The 20,248-nt window shown below is 33.6% G+C and overlaps 1 protein-coding gene across 1 annotated transcript; it reads right to left on the minus strand.

Annotated features, from left to right (window-relative positions):
* Positions 1-1,648: 1,648 nt before the first annotated feature.
* On the minus strand, positions 1,649-20,215 carry LOC110282961 (Ig-like V-type domain-containing protein FAM187A). Its single transcript, XM_021147307.4, has 7 exons — positions 20,136-20,215; positions 15,273-15,501; positions 9,693-9,854; positions 7,524-7,682; positions 5,005-5,189; positions 4,631-4,783; positions 1,649-1,968 (listed from the first exon to the last, which is right to left on the minus strand). The coding sequence occupies exons 1-7, from the start codon at positions 20,213-20,215 to the stop codon at positions 1,797-1,799; spliced, it is 1,140 nt and encodes a 379-aa protein (XP_021002966.4). The 3' UTR covers positions 1,649-1,796.
* Positions 20,216-20,248: the final 33 nt, after the last annotated feature.

Below are 20,248 nucleotides of genomic sequence, written 5' to 3' on the forward strand. Positions count from 1 at the left end.
AGACCTGTTGGAGCTAAATTGTTCAATTTAGAAAAGAAACTGTCTGATTTAATGAAAGTATTAATTGTCTAGTTGTGTACAATTTATCATTCCTGAAAAATCATTGATGTATTTCTTTTTTTTATAAATTAATTTTCCTAGAAGAAGTCTCAGTCTTAACTCCCGCTAGTGGAGTAAAACCAGGCATTCATTTAAACTTCATGGGAAATTTGAAAATGCTAGTATTTCAGTGTAAAACTAGCAGACCTTTCTATTTTATATGATAATTTAAGGAAAATTGTGCATGTTATTTACATGTGATGTAGTTAAGTCTGTGGTTAGAGAAGGGCGCAACCAAATTCCATACGAAAATTATTGTGCTTATTAGTTTTCTTTTCTTTTTTTTTTTTTTAAGAAAATCGCTGAGGATTTATTCAAAAACTACAATTTTGTATGAAGGGTCTTCAAAAATTCTACAAAATATTAAAATTGGACTTTTTGTGCTTTGAAGAAGGGGGTCCATAAAGCTTTCGTTCAGCCTTAGAGGTAGTTATCTTCTTCCTCTTTTGCACTGCAGCTTTTGTGGGCCAACCATCGCCACACATCAAAGGAGTACTTGGTCTTATTCCGAGAGCAGAAGTTTTTGAAACCAAACAAAGCAGTTACTGGATGAAATTCTTATTGTTTGTTAGAGTATGTATCTTGAATAACTGTAATAAGCTGGACTAAAGATAATTTTATAACCCTAGGCCAATATAAAGGCATTTCTCAAGACCATTGATTCTCGAACTTTTGCTAATGAAGTACTTATAATCCAACGAAATTTTTACGGAATTACTACATCTAAAATACGTGATTCTTCTGCCAATGGACAGAAATCTAATTGATTTATTTAGTTTGGCGGATTTTCGCCATTTTAAATACTTGAAACGGCGCCGGAATCCGCTAGTATCGCATTTCCTATAAAACGGTTTGAATATCAATCGACGAGTTTCGTATTTACCTAACTTAAAACTTACATGTTGCGATTTGTATTCACGTGGTTTCAAAATCGTACTGGTATTGGTAGGTAATTTAATTATAAATCGTATTTTTAAATTTTTTTATTAAATACGAAACATGTATGGTATACAAATTTATATCGATTATTTGAGCATGAAATTTTCCTTCTCTCACAATCACCCCTGAGAGTTGATCTGCTAGAAAAGAACTAGTTTTCACACAATTTAGGTACCTAGTCTTACCCTACTCTCTCATAAATAGTAATTTAAAATGGAACATTATTTAGCCCTTTATATCTTAAATTTAAATTGCGGAGCAAACTATTAGGTAAATTATTAAGTTTGCAAATACAAGGATTAATGAAATAGGGTACGTTTTATATCATTACCCATGGTAATTTGCAAAATTTTGCTTGTAGTACTTAAGAATTTTGTTTCAGCTCTATCTCATACCATAAATACTTAGACTTCGATTTGCTAAATTATGGTGACTAACCTGGACGAATATGTTTGAAGAAAAAAAGGCTTTCTAAAAATTGCTTTCATTTTTTCACTGAGATAGAAAATTTATTAAAGAAATCTATACATTACAAACTGCATAAAAAATTTTGAAGATGGGAAAAAAATAATGTACTCCAATAATAGTATAAGTTCAAAAAGAGAAAGTTTTAAGAAGGAATAAATTAAAATATGACACATTTCTGAAAATCCTAGTTCTGCTCTATGTGATAAGACATAATCCATTTTACAAATCTCTGAATTTTGGAACTTGAAAGCAAAATAATCTCTCTATTTTGCTTCCTAGAGTAATTTTTTTTATTCTTTGTCAAGTCTTACATTTCTACAAACAGTGAACGTTACCGTTGAAATTATTATAAATGTGAAAAATATTCCTAGATTTAAAACATAAGCTCCGAATCTCGTTTCACTAGTTTTTTCAATAACTTGGAGTCTTATGGTTCCAACTAAAGTCTTATCATTCCAGCAGCTAGGATTAAGGAAAAAATATAATTTAAATAGAATACAAATCAAGAAAAATGGAATGATACATTAGAAAAATAAGGCAATATGTTATAATGATACTATGGAAATGGATACAATTATTTTTATTCCAGTCTTATGAAAAAACTTTCTAACAATTGTGTAAGATTAAAGATTTCTCACAGAGCCACCGTCTCTAAATAAACGGAGTTTCCTAATTATTGCTCGTAATATATCCATTAAAAATTCTTACTTTAAATATGTATTTCAGTTGTATTAATATATGTTTAAAAATCAATGTCGAGCGCAATCAAATATACTCGGGTTAACAAATGAAAACCTTCGCAAACCTGATGAATCGCTATTGAATAAAGTGAGATCAAAATGATTGAAACTTATATAATTGTCTGGTGAAACCCGAAAGTGCTTGTATTTATAGGGTATCCGTACACCTGGAAAGAGTAGTAGATCGAAATTTGTCACGGGAAGACATGATTTTCAGTGATAAATGCTATAAGAAGTCATGGATTTGAGGTTTTAATCCTTGCGCGAGATTTGAAAATACCACATCGCGATTTGTATGGATGGTGTTTTCCACACTAGGGAACGCTGCATGCTCGGTACCGCCTAAATTTCCGGATTACTGTTTCCGTTGTATTTTAAAGCCATTTGGCATCGTTGTGTTTTGAGATTTTTGCAAACAATGTAATTGATTACTTGTGTTTACAATGCTAACAATACTTGTGTTTACAGTGCTAAAAGTGTTAACACTAACGTAAGATGGTGCACATCTTGCAACAAGAACAAACAGTAATAAACTTATGGAAAGAGGCCAAATCAGGACTGCCAAAAAAGCGAGTTATTCAAAATCTAGCAGCCATGTCACCTTTTTTAATAATAAATAACTAAAACAAATTTTCACTCCAAACTCCCCAGAATTACATAATAACATTAATATCTTATGAAATACGGCAGATTTGAGCTCAGAAATTATCTAATTTATTTCTTCTACTGAAAACAAAATTATCCGTTTGAAAACATCGCCTATCAGGATAACATGTAGTAAGCAGCTGCAAACTTTTTAACCGGAACTAGAGTAGGTGCCGAGCTCGAGTTTGTTATTGTTTACATTTCTACTGAAAACACCATCCATTCACATGATTTAAGAACCGCACATCTCAATCCACGTTCTTGCGATTTCTAACTTATCGTCATTCAGTCCCGCTCTGTTCGGAAATCAAGCTGGTAATTGAATGTTTTTACTCTTTCCTCCCTCATTACTGATTCGTTAGCTTTCGATAATGTTTTTTTCCCCCTTTCTTTTCCTGGCTCTAATAATGTATATTTTGTGACTTTTAATGTAAATTTCTTAAGTCATCTCCATAAATTTTCTTTACCGATTTTATATAGTATTATATTTGAAATAATCTTTGTAATACATAGGGTGTTCCGTAATCACTATCCTTATTATGTATTTTTAGAATTCCAGTCCAAAATTAATTAAAAAAATCATACTCATTAAGGATCACAAATTGATATTTAAGAGAGAAAAATACCTCACTAGTGATTTTTCAGATATCGATAGCATATGTAGAAGTCGCAAATTATAATTTATGACTTCTAAAGTCCATAATTTTTTATACTTCATTTTGGAGAAGGATCTTGAGGCGGTGGTTACGAACCACTGTGAGAATGGTGTTTTCAATATAAATGTAAACAATCTCGAGCTCAATACCTGCTCTAGTTCCGGTTCGAAAGTTTGTAACTGCTTACTACAGCTAATTCTGAGAGGCGATATTTTCAAACGGATAATTTTGTTTTGTTAAAAGAAATAAATTAGATAATTTCTGAGCTCAAATCTGCCGTATTTCATAAGATATTAATGTTATTAAGTAATTCTGGTGAGCTTGTAGTGAAAATTTGATTTAGTTATTTATAGATATAATGTTAAAAAAGGTGACATGGTTGCTAGATTTTGAATAACTCGTTTTTTTTTGGCAGTCCTAATTTGGCCTCATTCCATTTGCTTATTACTGTTTTTTCTTGTTGCAAGCTGTGCACCATCTTACGTTAGTGTTAGCACCTTTGGCATTGTAACTACAAGTATTGTTGTCCCGCAGTGGACTGATCGTTAAGACACGGTTCCCAGCAGATCACCGAAGTCAAGCATCACTGGCTACGGTCAGTGTGCGGGTGGGGGACCACTTTGATCAGTCTGCGTAGGGACCGAGAGTGTGCGGTATTGGTCCTCGTTAGACTGTTCTACCCTAAAGTGCTCGACTTCGAGTGCAGTTCGTCGGGCTACCGAAGCGGGGGTGCCATCCCCTCCGCAGAGGATCAAAATTGTGATGGCATGTCTTCGGATCATCCTCTGGGATGCTTCCCAGACCGTCGCCAATAGCTTATTGTGCAGCTCTAGTGCGACGTAAATTAACAACAACAAGTATTGTCAGCATTGCAAACACAAGTAATAAGTAATCAAATACCATGTTTGCAAGAATCTCAAAACACAATGATCACGCTGTGAGCCAAATGGCTTTAAAATACACCGGAAACAGTAACCCGGAAGTATAGGCGGTATGGAGCTTGCAGCGTTTCCTAATGTAGATAACACCATCCATATTACTATGTAGGTGATTGGGATAAAAAATTAAGAGTTTTATTTTTACCTGTATATAGATGTATCGGAGAATCGCAGTTTTCGAATGTGCAAATTGTTAGCGAAATCTATTTTAACTCTGCCTTTGGTTAACACATGGACTTTAGATGGATTTATCACGAACGAGTCATTTCGCCAAATGAGAAATCTCCCTTGGTTGTTTCTAAAAAGAATGAAAATTTTTCAGAGTCATAAAAAGTTTTTTTTTCTTTAAAAAATATACGCTGTCGTCACTTCTCTAAATAGCCAAGTGTCTGTAAGAATCTTTCCATCATTTTGATTTTCAATTCTATAGTTATTTAACACATGTTTATCAAATTCAGTTTAATAATGAAAGAAAACTCTTAAATGTTTCCAGAAAATGGTGATAGAGCTGGTACTTACCCAGGACAAGTCATCATGATGCTTTTACCAACCTCTTCGTGTAAAGTTCTCCTACTGACGATTGCTGGAAGGGGCGGTAGAGGTTGGTGCATGGAATAGACCCCTTTACTATTATCCACAGTATCAATCACAGCCCCAGTTTGATCAGTGACAGATATTATACCACCGAATGATGCACAAGGAATCTAGGACGTAGTTAAAAGAATTTATTACAATAAATTACTAAGCTTTCATTAACTCTCTTTCGTGTGTGCAAACGCACTTTCAAACTAGCTATCTTCATTCGGAAGCATATCTCCAATGGAGTTCCCAGTCTCGTAAAAATACAAGTTTGATCAAGTACTGACTGCTAAAAGCAGAGTTGATCGTCCTTTTATTGACAAACAGACTTCATCGTCAGTCGAAATTCTGCTCACATACCTGAACTAATGTACTTTATTCTGGAGCTTTGTCGTGCTTGACGAAAATCCAAATTTTAATTGTTTCTTGACCTTTACAAGTAGAATTTATCGTCCCAATCCTACTTTAAAGCAAACTTTATTCGGAATTTTTCGTAAAAAACTGATTTTCTTATACTTTAAATTAGGATTTATTTTTTACCTTTACCGATCGAGAATCTGATTTTTTTTACCGATATTTTGATAAAATATGTTAATATGCAATACTATTTAAAATCAATATTATACCAAAGTGATTAATTTCTAACTAAAATGATTGAAATTATTACATAATTAATGCAAACTAATCTCTGAATTAAAATCAAAGTTGTTTTCATTCAAACTCAACACTCTCAAAAATTTGTAAAGGCTAACACCCAATTTGTCAGTTTGATGTTACATAATTTTCATAAAATTAATTAATTTATTTCAGGAAATATTAATCATTTTATTTTTTTTCTTAGGAGAAGAAGTCTCTTTCCGTTATTTTTAAACACAAGCTAAAAATGTCCACACATTTTGAAATTTTTTTTATCTTAATAAATCTAAATGGGTATAAATAAAATATGGGTACTAAGAAAGTTCTTTTACATACAGCTATTGAAAGTTATAATCTAAAAGCTTCATGTAATTTTTATACACATTACATTTTTTTAAGCGTCAAATAACTGTTTAACATTATATTTATGGCGTTACTACCACTACAATTATTAAACATCAATTCACTGGTAAATAAGACATGCTAACTTGATTCAATCATGAGGTACCTTTTGATAGATGAAGGTTGGCACTGTCGATATTTACTCTCCCCACATTGGTGACTTGCGGACGTGATATGATCACGCCTATCTTGACAGAAACGCCCACTTCGATGGATGGTTCACATTGAACAGTTGACTTGTCACTGCGACATTAACCACCTTCTCGCGCTGTTGCTGCTCAGTCTCGTCTCGATCATACACAACATCAGCCTGCATACACTCGACTGCTAAAGACAACACAGGAGCGTCTACGACCGTAAAGTTAATACACCTCTCACATTCAGCACTCAAAAACCCGGTGACCTTAATCCAGCTCTCCCGGTCTTTCACAAGTATAGCAACTAGTGGTATCCGCTCATCGATTTCTATCCTTGATAAATTTCTGATGGGGGTGTACCGAGGCGTTACTACCACTACGATTTTTAAACATCAATTCACTGCTATGTAGGACATGTAATACTATTATAATAATTTGATTTATTCATCCGTAAGAAGGAACCAACATCAACAGTGAAAGAAGACATGTGTCATAAAAATGACGGAAAATGGTCACCGTTTTCAGATCATCTTTTCATATTTTGTGTAGTAGTCCTTTTTATCAATTTAGAATTAATCCAAATCGTTAAATAGAGAGTTTTTTAACAATCGCATTTCATGTTTTAATATGTGTTTTAGAATGTTTTTGGAAAAAACAATGATTTTTGCGAGAGAAAAATCGAAAAATTTTATCGGATTATGTGGAATCCTTGGTGAGAGAGGAGATTGGAACTGTTTTTATAATTGACTTTTAATTCCACTCTGTTTATCAAACTGGTTTTGATGTTTTTTCTCACTGCATCTTGCACATTTTCATCTCACTCACACTGCACTTTTTTGTGTGTGTTTTTCTCACATATATATATATCGATTTGCAACCTTTATATTACTTCTTTGACTTTTTTCACAAAAATTCTAAAGATACATATTCAGAGCGGTGACTACAAAACACTCTATTTATGAAACTTTACAACAAAAAGGAAATAATGAGAGAGATATTATTTTGATTGAGCGTTTGTGATGAATTAAGTCTTGTAATACTAATAGTTAAATTGCCAGGATATTTTAATTGCTATTAACTATGCTCAATTGTTCGTTATCATTTATTTCCTCTTTTGTAGTCAAGTTAAACAGAAGTAAATAGCTTATAATTTTAATTTATGAATTTAATTAATAATTTATAATTTTAATCCATACTATTAAAAAAATGTTTAATATTGGTGCTGCTACCAGAATAAAATTTGCAGATATTTTATATATTAGTAAGTAACAATTTTCAACTTACTTTGCAAAATCCTACAACAAATTCACTCTTCTGGTCGATAACTGCTGGCAGATTTCTTATTGGTTCAGGAAGAAGATGTGATCGACAAGGAATGCCCTTCTTATACTCGTTCAATATTTGCGTATCCACCGGCTTCGAAGGAAGCATCATATTTTGTTTCTGCCAAATTAACAATATCACGAATAAATGGTGATTGAGGTATAACTTAAAGTTTATGAAATACTGTCTGTCTAATTAAGGAACTCCTTCCGCCACAAAGCTGTCTGTTGCTATGGAAATAAGAAGAAAAGTGTTTTAAAGAGAAGTTTTTGATACTTTTTTCCCCGATACGAGTCTTCGAAACCAGATAGTGTTCCAAACAATTGGCGATAAGAGTTCTTTAGCTGTCAAGATAGTTATCTCAAGAACATACACATATTTTTTCTTGGATATTTATGCAGGTGACTGTTCTCGTCGGAAATAAGTCAGATTATGGAAAATGCGTGATTTTTTCACATTTTGTTGATGTAGCAACATAGCTAACTAGTAGCTAAACTTATAGCCAAAACATAAATATTTGACTCATTTTTGTACAATATCAAAGAAAACTGCTTTCCCTACCTGCGTAGGGACAGGAGGTTTTTTTCTTACAGAAGAACAAACAAAACTTTAATTGTTGCGTAATAGAACTGGATGAACTACGGAAATTGAGGCAAAGTTAAAGCAAAAAAACGAAACAATTAAGAACCTCCGCCTGTAATCTGTGCTAAGGTAGCTTTTTAATAAACAGTGACAGAACCATATGTTATAGTCATATTCATATGGTTTGTCCTCTGTCGCTGTTAGTTAAAAAGTTTCCTTGCCACAGATATACCGGCGATGGAACACATTAATCTTTGTAAAACAATGCTGAAGGCAGCTCTTTGGTCACCAGCTGGTAAAATTGCTGCCCAAGACTCTGAACTTTATTGAATTACACACTGAATTCTTAACGAAATTTCAATCTTAATGGTGGACTTGAAATTTCTTGCTGCTCTATTAGAGATTTAAATTGGTGATTGGTACTGTGAATATGACTGAATTGATGGTTTGTCTTCTGTCACTATTAATTAAAAAGTTGCCTTTGCCACAGATACTCAGGCGATGAAAAGTTTTATTGATAAATTGCATCAGAATTACCTGGTATTTTTTTTTACGATTTGGTTAGATTATTAGCTGATTAGTCTTTAATGAAAATTGTGTAATGAACAAAAACCATTTCCCAACTCCTGTTTCCTTCATTTACATTTTTTCGTGAACCGAATGTTTAGTTTAGTTATTTTGAAACAAAATTACTGAAGCGTCTGAACATATGTCCTCTGCACAATCTCAGCACATAGATTTTCAAAAATCTAGCTGAAAGCCCTGGTGTAGGGGACGCAATACACTGAGGCATTGATGTCGGCGCTCATTATGAAATAACGCTAACTTATTTTTATTATTATTATTTACTCCGAAATAAAGGAAGCTCCTGGCTTAAATCCTACTGTAACGCTTTAATGTCCTATTTTTTACAGAAATAAGGAATGAATTGCTCAGACATTTCATTACAAAACTGTTAATGTGTAAGACTGATATGACAATAAAGGGTCAGAACGAACAATTTTTGCAGTGCAAGAGAACATATGAGGAAAATTGCTTACGGCCTTGCGTGGTAAATGATGTTTCCGTGATGTTAAATGAAGAGCAACAATTTTGAATCTCTTTATAAAAATAAATAAACAGAAGTCTAAATACAGATTAGAATCGAACGACCGAAGTTGTCTGAAATTTATTTCTAGAACAGAAAGCTTTCCAGGAACAAGGAAGGTTAGGTTAGAAAATGAAATATATTTCCTAATAGCAAAACTAAAGCCATTCATTCGACAGCCACAGGAAGTATGGAATCTTTAAATGGAAAAAATATATATATTTCAAGTGAATTATTCCATGATAAACGGGATAAGACTAAGAGCAATTTTATCTCGGGCATAATTCAGTTTTGTAAAAACAAATCATTGATAATATTCAATAAAATTCTAATATCTTCATAATTAATAAATTTAAAACTTCCTAAAATTAATAATTTTCCAGGTCCTGTTTGGTGCAACAGACTGAAATACTACTTAAAAATGAACATTTCCCTTTTTTATAGCAAGAGAAGTTTCATACCCTAATTGTGCATATACCAACTCTTCGACGACGGCCCACAGCACTGCATCGATTACATTGACTCCATTCAGACCAGGAAACGCCAAGAATTAGATTCAACCCTTTTAATGCAACATCATCAGATGGCGCTGCACTCTTCTTCTTTTTCCCTCCCATTACAACCTAAGCCAACAAAAAAAAACTTTAAAGATTCAGTTCGGATTTTAACGTCAGATGAAAGTTATACAAATGGGCTGTTGACGGCGGTCCTTACTGATGATCCGAAGTAAAATACTGGCACATACGCAAGTTTGATCCTCTGCAGAGGGGATGGCTCCACTGCTCTGGTAGCCCGACGACCAGCACTCGAAGTCGAGCACTTTGGGGTAGAACAGTTTAACGAGAACCAATACCGCGCACCCCGGCCCCTACGCAGGCTGATCAAAGTGGTCACCCACCCGCTTACTGACCGCAGCCAGTGATCTCATAAACGAATACAAATAAAATTTTCTGGGTACTTCTGAAAATTTTGATGTCCATATTTTCATATTCTACTACTCTCAAAAGCATTACCGTACGTAACTAAGCAGTACCATGGGATATAAAAAGATTGAAGAGATTTGCTTTTGCTTTCGAAGTATTGAGTAATAGCTTCCTTAATATATATTTCTTAAAATTACTGTCAAAAGGAATCCTTGTCACAAATTAATATTTCAGCGAGGAAGATACCAAAAATGCTGTCAAAATCTATCCAATCACTACAGAGAAAGATGTGGATAAAAACATTACAACCTGTTAGGCGATTGTGTTACGTTTGGAGTTGAAAGGTGATTGTTAGAAATACCTCCGTTTCTTATCAGGCAATCAAGAAGGTTTTAATGTTTCTTATAACGTTTTCCTAACTAATAGTTCAACAGATTTCAATGGCGTTTTTGTTTTTCTCTCTCTTAAATATAAATTTGCAACCTTTAAAATGTATTGAATACTATATTGACGGGCCGGGATAGTCTGGTTGGTTGGGCGTTGGGTCCAGGTCCAAAAGGTTGTGAGTTCGATTGCCGTCGGCAACAGATATCCCGTGCAGTAAATAGTGATCGATGAGCTTTAAATCTGTCGGGTTAGAAAGTACTCCAAGTTCCCATAACAAATCAATAACTCATAACAGTGGGGTTACTGAGTTGAAGATTGAACGTTCGTTCGTTCAGGTCAGAAATACGATCTGTGGATGAATGGATGGATGTATGAATGGGTTCGCCCTGTAAAAAGGGATATGACGTGTATGTGCGGCTAAAGACCGAATCTTGGCCATAGATGGAGCCACTGAAAAACAAGAAACGCACCCTCTGCTATAAAATCGCTTGGTTTTACCAGGCAGGCTTGGTTGCATTGGCAAGTGACGTTAGAAACAACAACTTTATTAATTTATAAGTATTATAAAAGCATCTACTTAGGGTGTATATATTTAGGGCGGTATTTAAGAAAGACTTTGTTTAACTGTCGGGACTAATCCCGGTTGAAATAAAAAGTCTAAGCAAAATATGAAATTTTTACTTTCAATTCATTACTTTCTAGTACTTTCCCTAAAACTTTAAATCACGCTTCTCTTACTGGAGTCTACATTTTTACATTTTGCAGCTTCAAAATTGTACGCTAAAACAGAAATTTCATATCATTGTATCTCTTTGTAACAGGAGGATACTTCCTGAGAGCGAAATATATTTTTTAAGAGAACTCAAATAGTGAACCAAACCAAGCCCTTTATAATATTGTCCAGAGATGCTGTAAGTCTAGGTCTCTAGTTAATGTCTAGGTCTCTAGTTAATGTCTCTAGCAAGAAATACCTTGAAGCTGAAGAATTTCAGAGAATGGAATGACCAGCAGATCTCCAGACTTGAATCTCATAGATCATGCCTGGGATGCTCTTGACATAGCATTTGCAGGTCAATGTTACCTTCCAGCAGCATCTCAGGGTGGAAAACTATTTTAAAGAAGATGCCTTTTAATGGAGTGGTATTTATTGTCTCAAGGTTGCATCAATCTCGTTAATAGCATGGGAGTTCGTTGGGAGACCTGCATTGCCATCAGGGGTGGTCAAGACGGTTGATTTGCTTGAAGTAATGAAAAGACTGTAAACTTTTTTTTCAAATGAAATGAGTGGGAATCCCGAAAATGCGAAAATGCTCACGATGCCCAATGCCATCATCCACATACATTCAAAATTGATCAAAACATCAAAGAGTGAGCACAACCTCGTAAAAGGACGCAAAACACAATGGTATAAGTTCAATTCCCAGAGCACAATATTATAGCCGCGAGAGCTAGTTGAGTTTGATCCTAGAATATTCTAAAACGATATAAGTTCGAAACTAAGTCGCTTATAAAATTGGTTAAGCCCGAATATCCCGAAAAAACGGTTGTCGAATAGGATATTTATTTAGGTCAAGACATTTTAAAAGTGAATTAAATCAAAAATTCTAAAATAAAAAAAATAAAAACTTTTAAGTTTTTTTCAGGAAGAATAAGTCTCCGTCAAGATTTCTGTGTCGAAATTGTCTTTTCGTTGATTTAACGGCAGCAGAAATTGTAGAAGTTGAAATACTATGTTTTTCATAAACGTAATCGTCTATAACTTTAACTACAAATTTATAATTGACTTATCTATTTTTATTGAAAAGTATTGTTGTTTTTCATCGATTGGTTTAATTAACATAGAATAAAGCTTATTTGTCGGAGCAAGAAAAAGAACTTAAGAAAAGTTGAAGCTATATAAAAAAGGAGATGTTTTTTGGGTTATTTTGATAGGAGTAAAAATACACCTAAAGGTCTGGTTTCTTAGGACAAGCGCCTTATCTGGGCGTCAGCGGGACGTCAACGTCCGGCTGACACCAATAAAATACTGGTTTGTTAGCTCAAGGCCTGGTTTCTTAGAACTAGCGCCTTATCTGGCAGGGCTAAAGAGAATAGAAGGGCTAGTTCACTCCGCTCTTAGAGCTGAAGCTACGATTTCCCTCCTCATGACGTCACTGTGTCCACAGATCTCGGAGATCGCAAGCAAAGATATTATGATAACTTTGCATCTTTCTCTTTGTAAAAATAAGTTAGACTTTTTCTGGTTATTAGCTTTCAAACTTTAAGTAATTAACACATTATTTCCGTTCATAAACATAGTTTAAAAAAAACTTTCTTGGTTATTATATTAAAAAAAGTACCATTTTAAACTTATAAAAATGTTTTGCTAGTTGATGAAAATGACACGATAAATACTTTATTATAAAAAGTTCAGTTTTAACTTTAACTATTAAGAAAAATGAAGGCATATATCGACACTTTTTTTATCTACATATTCTTTCATAACGATAAGTTAAGTTAAATTTAGAATCCCTGATTTTAAAATATGCCGTTAATAGCAATTTGTTCATACTTAATCATTAGGAAACATCAACCTTAAACGCTAATTACTGAAACAAAATAATAATTTAGGTTCATAATGACATTAGAAATTTTACAATTGTTTATAGACATTTAAATTTACGATGATATAATTTATAGATATTTAAATTGAAAAGAATATACAGTCGAACTCGTTTATAACGAGCTCGGATTTAACGAGAACTCGGATTTACCGAGGGAAACGAGAATTTTTGGTTGGATCAATGTTAAGTCTATGGAACAGAAGTCGCTTTTAACGAGCAAGACCCGGTTTTAGCGAGCAATATTTTTCTGTCTTGCAATCTTTTTTCTAGTCTTTCTGTCTTATCTTTTTTTCAAAATAATAAAGAAATGCGAGGGAAGGGGGTTAGTTGTCATTAAATTAAGAAAAGTATTTAATTAAATTAATTAATGTAATTAAAGTAAGTAAGTAATAATTAAATTTTAAGTAAACTCAATCATTTGACCTCTCAAGCCCCCCCCCTCTTCTGGTTGCACGCCTGTCTTAAGGATCCGTTTATTACGAGCACTCGGATTTAACGAGTACATGTTACGGTCCCTTTGTGCTCGTTATAAACGAGTTCGACTGTACTTTTTAAAAAAAATCATAAATATTTAGAATAACTACATTAAAAAATATGTTATGAAATTAGGAGAATTTCAACTATATACTATATATTTTATTTATACTTTTTATTTACATTTTAATTTTCTTTGACTTTATCCATTTTTTAATTCTTTTCACCTGCCTTTCTTTATGAAGTAACGAGGCGGTTTCTATTTAGATAATGAATTTTTATAAAAGTTCTTTGCGACAGAATAAACGTATTGCTGTTTTATATTAACTGTGTCATTTCGGAATCCATTCTTTACATAGTTGTTCATTTACTTTAGGGAACACGCGAAAAATTATACTTTTTTCTTTTGTTTTTGTATCAGAATTTTTGCAAGTTGCAATCGCACAAACTGGCATTTCGATAATAGTTTTAAATTCTTGTAAATTCACTGCAAAAACTGAGGAAAGTCATTATAGAAAATAACAAATGTCTTAGAATATCTCGCGAAAAGAAATGATCCAATATTAGTTAGAGCTAGTAAGGCCAAACGCTCCGATCTTGAAGTAAAAGTGCGAGCTTTGCGCCAAAGTGACGTCACTAGAGTGACGTCGGAGGATCGGCGCGGCGAGAGATACTTCAAAGGACTGAACCAGCCCTTCTATTCTCTTTAGCCCTGCTTATCTGGGCGTCAGCGGAAAGTTGATGTAGAGATGACGCCAAAGAAATACTTTTTTGTTAGCTCAGCGTGAGCAGTCGGTTCAACGCAGACATTATCTCTCATTGCGCATGCGTTAATAACGTAAACAAATATTTATTTTGAATTTGCATTGATTTTGTTATTATCGACCAGTGTTTTAGAGAACAAAAAATGACTTTGTCCAAGAGAAAACACATTATAGCTGATCTAAATGAAGAGTGCTATGTTTAATGAAGAAGCTATGTTTAATGTCAAAATCTTGGCTGATTTCAATGTGCTGTTGGATGTTGTCCGCCATTGCTTCTGTGGTTAACGTCACGTTGTGATCCAACTGCAGTTGAGTTGGACGGCAATTGTAGTTCAAGATGAGCGTTGGATGACGTATACTATCAAACTCACAAATGGACCAATCAGAGGTTAGCGCTGATTTCCAGCTGACGGCGTCCTGTCCTAAGAAACCAGGCCTTAAGGTAGAAAATTAACTTATGTGTTGTACCGAAAATAATCTCATCAATAAACCCTAATTTTAATTTTGTTTTCACCGCATAAAATAAATGCTATATATAGCTCGGAAATACCGAGATTCACAGCTCAATTATTTGCTTGAAGTGTTGAAAAAATGACCTGTACACGTCAAAAACAACCTGCCTAAGCTTGCTGTTCTAAAGTAGATTTTCATCTACCTCACAGCAACCTGAATGAGAAGAAAACAACTTCATACATCATGATTATACATCTTGGTAGTTTGATTTTTTAAGGTTCTTTTTTTGAAGTCAACTTAAAAAAACCTCAAATCAACTTCAACAGCACCTTAAAGTTTTGTAAGGGAAGTGCCACTGAGTAATAGAAATCAATAATGCATAAATAAAATATCATCAAAGTTGAAAAAAAAAAGATTACTTGAGCGCATCAACTTACATATCGGTGTGGTTCTCGTTGGACAACGTCTACAGCATACTTTGCGACCACTTCCATGTTATGAACGCATATATAGATACCAGTATCATCTTTTAAAACACTGTCGATTTCGATGGTTGTATCAGAGAGCAAGCGAGATCTTACACCATCAAAATGAACCGGAACAAAAGTAGCCTTTTCGGGAAGAACTTTTTTCCACACTCCCAACGAGTGGTCAGTCGGTTTCAAGCTACATTAAAATATTACGAAGAAACGGAAGGTTTTTGTGCTCATAATCATAATTCCTTGAACATAAATTCTACTTATTTACTTTGTTGTAAAAATGATTGTAATATTGAGCAAATTCGAATTTCCCCATATACATGGCGTTCATTGCATACCTAATTATATATTTTCAGAATCCTTGTCAACAGTGAAGCTAATAAAATCTTATACATTAGGAGTCGCACACAAGCGAATAAAAAAAAGAAAACGCTTTTAAAATCGAATTAATCATAGCTGGGGACGATGGAACTTAAACCAGCGAATTGTTTGTCGGATGAAAAAAAGAGGAATAATATCCGTCAATAAATCAGGTTTTTTATTTTTCATTCTGCCTTCCTCTCTAGTTATTCGATAAATTTCAAGATAGTTTCTCAAACATTAACTTCTAGATCACTCGCATGCAATGTGAATGTATCTTTCTTTTTTTTTTTTGTAAGCGAAGCTGCTCACACATGCGCTAGTCACATTTATGTCTGATTCGCATATACGAATCGCACGCAGTAGGAATGCTCCCTTTGTTAGTTTCTAACTTATAAATATAGATCAAGAGCGGTGAATAAAGAACAATATGCATTCCTTTTGCATATCAATTTCTTTTTTCTACAGGGAGACTGTTCACTAAGATGACTGACCAATTTCGAACATAAATAATAAAAATATAAATTGAGATAGAAAGAGTTTGCTGTATTATTATTGAAAAAGCAATAGGAAAATGCTTTGTGCATGAATATTATAATTATTGCCCCAGATAGCGTTGTTGATTGAAAAACTAAGTAAATATTTTAACATACTAATTATGCTTTTTCCTGCAACAGGTTGCTGGTAGTGCCAACCAGAACCAGTAACAAAATTTAGAACTATTCAAACACAATGCATTTTACAAAATTTAGTTCCTTTCTAATAACGATGCTGAAAAGGGCACATTTTTTGATCGACTCGTCTTTTTATTATTTACGTTCAAAATAGATGAAACATTCAGGAGATACCCTGAACGCTATATTAGGTAAATAAACTACGCATTGAAGAAAAAATTTGTTCCCGATTTGTCTGTATAGAAATTTACGTAAAATTCCTACTAAGTAGTAATAGAAATATTTTATTTAAAATTACGACTTAGTAAAAATTCATACTGAAAGCCCTATTGTTAATGAACGTACAGAGCTAAAAAAAAAAAAAAAAAAGATCTACCCTGATTAACTTTTGATATAATTATAGGTGTAGGGAGAGAAGATATTGACAATGTCACCCTTCATCTATGAAAACGTACCCCACCATAGAATCGAGTTAACATGTCTTTTATACTAGTGAATTGGAATTATATTTTTGTAGTGGTAAATGCACTACAGTACTCCCCCACCAGAATTATATGTGTGATAGAATTCGATGAACGGACATCACTAGTTAATTCATTGCTGTCTTGTTAGAAGCCGGGAGACCTGTATAAGTTTTTTGAGTGCTGATCGTGAGAGCTGTATTAAGTTCACGGCTGTGGTCGCTCTTGTATTGGCTTCAGCAGTCCAGTGTATACGTTGTTCGTTGTCTGTGATCGACACTGAGAAGCAACAGAGTGAGGAGGACAATGTCGCAGTCACAAGTAGCAGTCACGTAGTAGGCGTTTCTGCCAAGGTAGGCGTGTTCACATCACGTCCGGGTCACCAATGTCAACCTTCATCTATGAAAGGGTACCCCACCATAGAATCGAGTTAACATGTCTTTTATACTAGTGAATTGGAATTATATTTTTGTACTGGTAGATATACTACAATAGGATTTCCACGGCCTAGAATTCAATCTTAATGGTTCGAGGGGTGACGCAGCAACAAATAATTTAGAAAATAAATTTATTCGTTAAAACTATTAAAAAATATTAAATTTTTTTCAATGTTTTCATGTCAATTCATTAAAAGTTGCTATATTTTTTTCACTTGAGAATTTCCGGTGGTTTGAAATGCGGTGGTATTTGTTGCCTAAGTACTCTTAGGTAGAAAAGAAGGTTCCGTGAATGCTTGGATTAATTGCCTGCTTTATTACTTTAATAATTAGCAACTAATTAGTTCTTTGAGGTATGACAGCCAGACATGAGAAATATGATCCGTGGAAGAAACTTTTCCTCACTGTTCGAAGAAATATTCAGGTAGTCGCTGGAAATGGTAAAATAATAATAAATAATAGTCTAAATTGCCTTTTAAAAAATTAAAGCAAGCAATGTTTTAAGATACCCGGTTTTTTGAGTTTTGGTTTTTTTTTCTCCAAGGTTTTCAGATTTAAGTGGGTTTTTTCAAACTTAATTGAGTGTTTTTCATTTTATTTAATTCCTTATAGTATTAGAGTAAGTCTTGCTACATTAATAAGCAACATTAATTTGATTAATAATTAAACCATTAATAATCATAACTATTAAAACATTTAATTTACATTGACAAATTAGCAATAATATTTTTGCTGACAGTAATAGGGCTCAATTACTTCTGTAGGATATACCTATTCTGTTTTAGAATTATAAAAAACTACCAAGTATTTAAGTGAAGAAATAAATTACTTATCTTAATTCACTTTCAAATTAATTTTTAACACGAAAATGTATTTACTTTTCTAATTGTGTTATTATGTCTATGTTATGTACAAAGCGCGAAAAAAGGACCACCTTAAATAACTTTTGATGTAATGATCGGATCTCCACGTTCTAGAACTCCAATTTAATGGTTCCAGGGGTGATCTCGAATATGCTAATTAATTAGTGCAGACGATAATTTAAGTTACGAAATCAGACCCAGAAACGTACTTTCTCTGAATAAATATACATTTTTTTCGACGAAATAGGATTTCTGACTTCCAAAATATAGGGGATAGCCGAGATCCGGGAAAAAAGGTTCTCATAGTTTGGTCAGGAGAACGATCCAAAGTTTGGACCCCTAAATGCTAATTTTACTCTTTGCGTATTTCGCCATATCTCGAGAATTTTTTAAACGAATTGAAAACTTGAGCAGACATTAATAAAACTCGTTTTTCCAAAGATAATTCCATGAAAAAAAATAATTTTAAATAATTATTTATTATTTCTTTTATTATTTCTTTTATTATTTTATTCAATAACAGTTGAAAAAAAAATTTAAATTGAAAGGTATACAGTTTTTTACATCATTTTGTAGAACGTAATTTTGCATGGCAGAACACAAAATTTAAGCGAAATTTGCATATTTCCTGAGAAATCGAATTTTAAATCTGCGATTTTTTAAAAATTTGATTTCTCAGGAATTATTTGACCAATTTTATGCTTTGTCATGTAAAATTACATATTTTAAAATGCAAAAAATTGTATACCTTGCAATTCAAAAATTTTCCACTGTTATTAAATAAAATAATAAAGAATTATAAATATTTATTACATTTTTTATACATGGAATTATCTTTGGCTAATCGAATTTTAAAACTGTGTGCAAAATATTTTCAATTCGTTCAAAAAATTCTCATATGGCGAAATAAGCAAACCCAGATAGCGGCCAAAGAATATAGAAAGAAGAAGTCCAGTTCTTGGAATACGTAACTAAAGCGGGGAACAGCTCGGTGTAGTATGCTATACCAGAAAAACAACTTCTAGGGTGAGCAACAAACTCAGATTTAGCAGAGTGTCATTTGCATGCCAGAGCATAAGAAGCAAAGTTAAGCGGTTGTTGGACAACTACAAGCATAGTTGAGTGCACTGCTACCTGCCAACCACCATTTTATTCATTCTTTCTACTTCAAAATGTGTTAGCAGATTTAATTAACATGGACGGCATAAATGTATTCTCAAAGAAAAGTCTTAATTAACAGTGAGCTACTGTTTATCAATAGTTTAAAAATACACAACAACCCAACGATAAAAAATAGAGAAAACATTTCTTCGTCACTCCATAGCCTTCCCAAGTCCTAATGTTAGTTGAAAGAAGAGAAGGGGGAAAATCCGTTTATAGAACTTCTGTTGTTGTGCCCCTTTATACCTCTAAGCCTTTTTTCCTTTATACACATGAACCACACATGACCTTGGAGGACTAGGTCAGATTATGTCAATCAAATCTAGACTTCTTCCCCTATGTATAATCCTGGTTGCGGTTATCACCTATATTTTGGGTGTAAGCTATGGTGGGGCAGAGGATGGAGTGTTCGCCTCCCAATAGGGTGCACCGAGTTCGAATCCCAGCGATTGCTGGTCGATGCGGATTCCGCACCCGGCTCGCACCGACCCCAGGGGATATTCGTGGTTTTTCTCTCTATGTAACGCAAATGAGGGTTAGTTCCATCAAAAAAGTCCTCCACGAAGGCAAAATTCCTCCCAGTGCTTGATCCTGGAGTTCCCTTGTCTTCTGGATTGGTTCAAAATTACAAGACTACGGAGTTGAACATTAGTAGTAGTAAACCCAAAATTGGATCGGATGTTCAACGATGATTATGAAAAAAAAATCCAGCTAATACTAGCACCTGTTTCATTTCAGTAGCTTTGTGTGATTTATAATTTAACTACGATTTATAATTTTGTCAATAAGTAACTTTTAAAACGTAAAATACAACAACTGCTTTACCGTAATGATTTTTTTTTTAAAAATTACAGTTTGTTTTTACCATAATGGACAAGTTAAGGACAACTTGTTTCCTTCCAAAATAAGCAAAGCTTCCGCACTTTTAGGGACAGTCTTTACCATTTTACATGCTTCGTAAGTTTCCATAGTCCTAAC

The sequence above is a fragment of the Parasteatoda tepidariorum genome, chromosome 7 (assembly GCF_982258835.1).
Source record: "Parasteatoda tepidariorum strain Cologne lab strain chromosome 7, Ptep-v5.0, whole genome shotgun sequence".
In the NCBI taxonomy this organism is placed as follows: domain Eukaryota; kingdom Metazoa; phylum Arthropoda; class Arachnida; order Araneae; family Theridiidae; genus Parasteatoda; species Parasteatoda tepidariorum.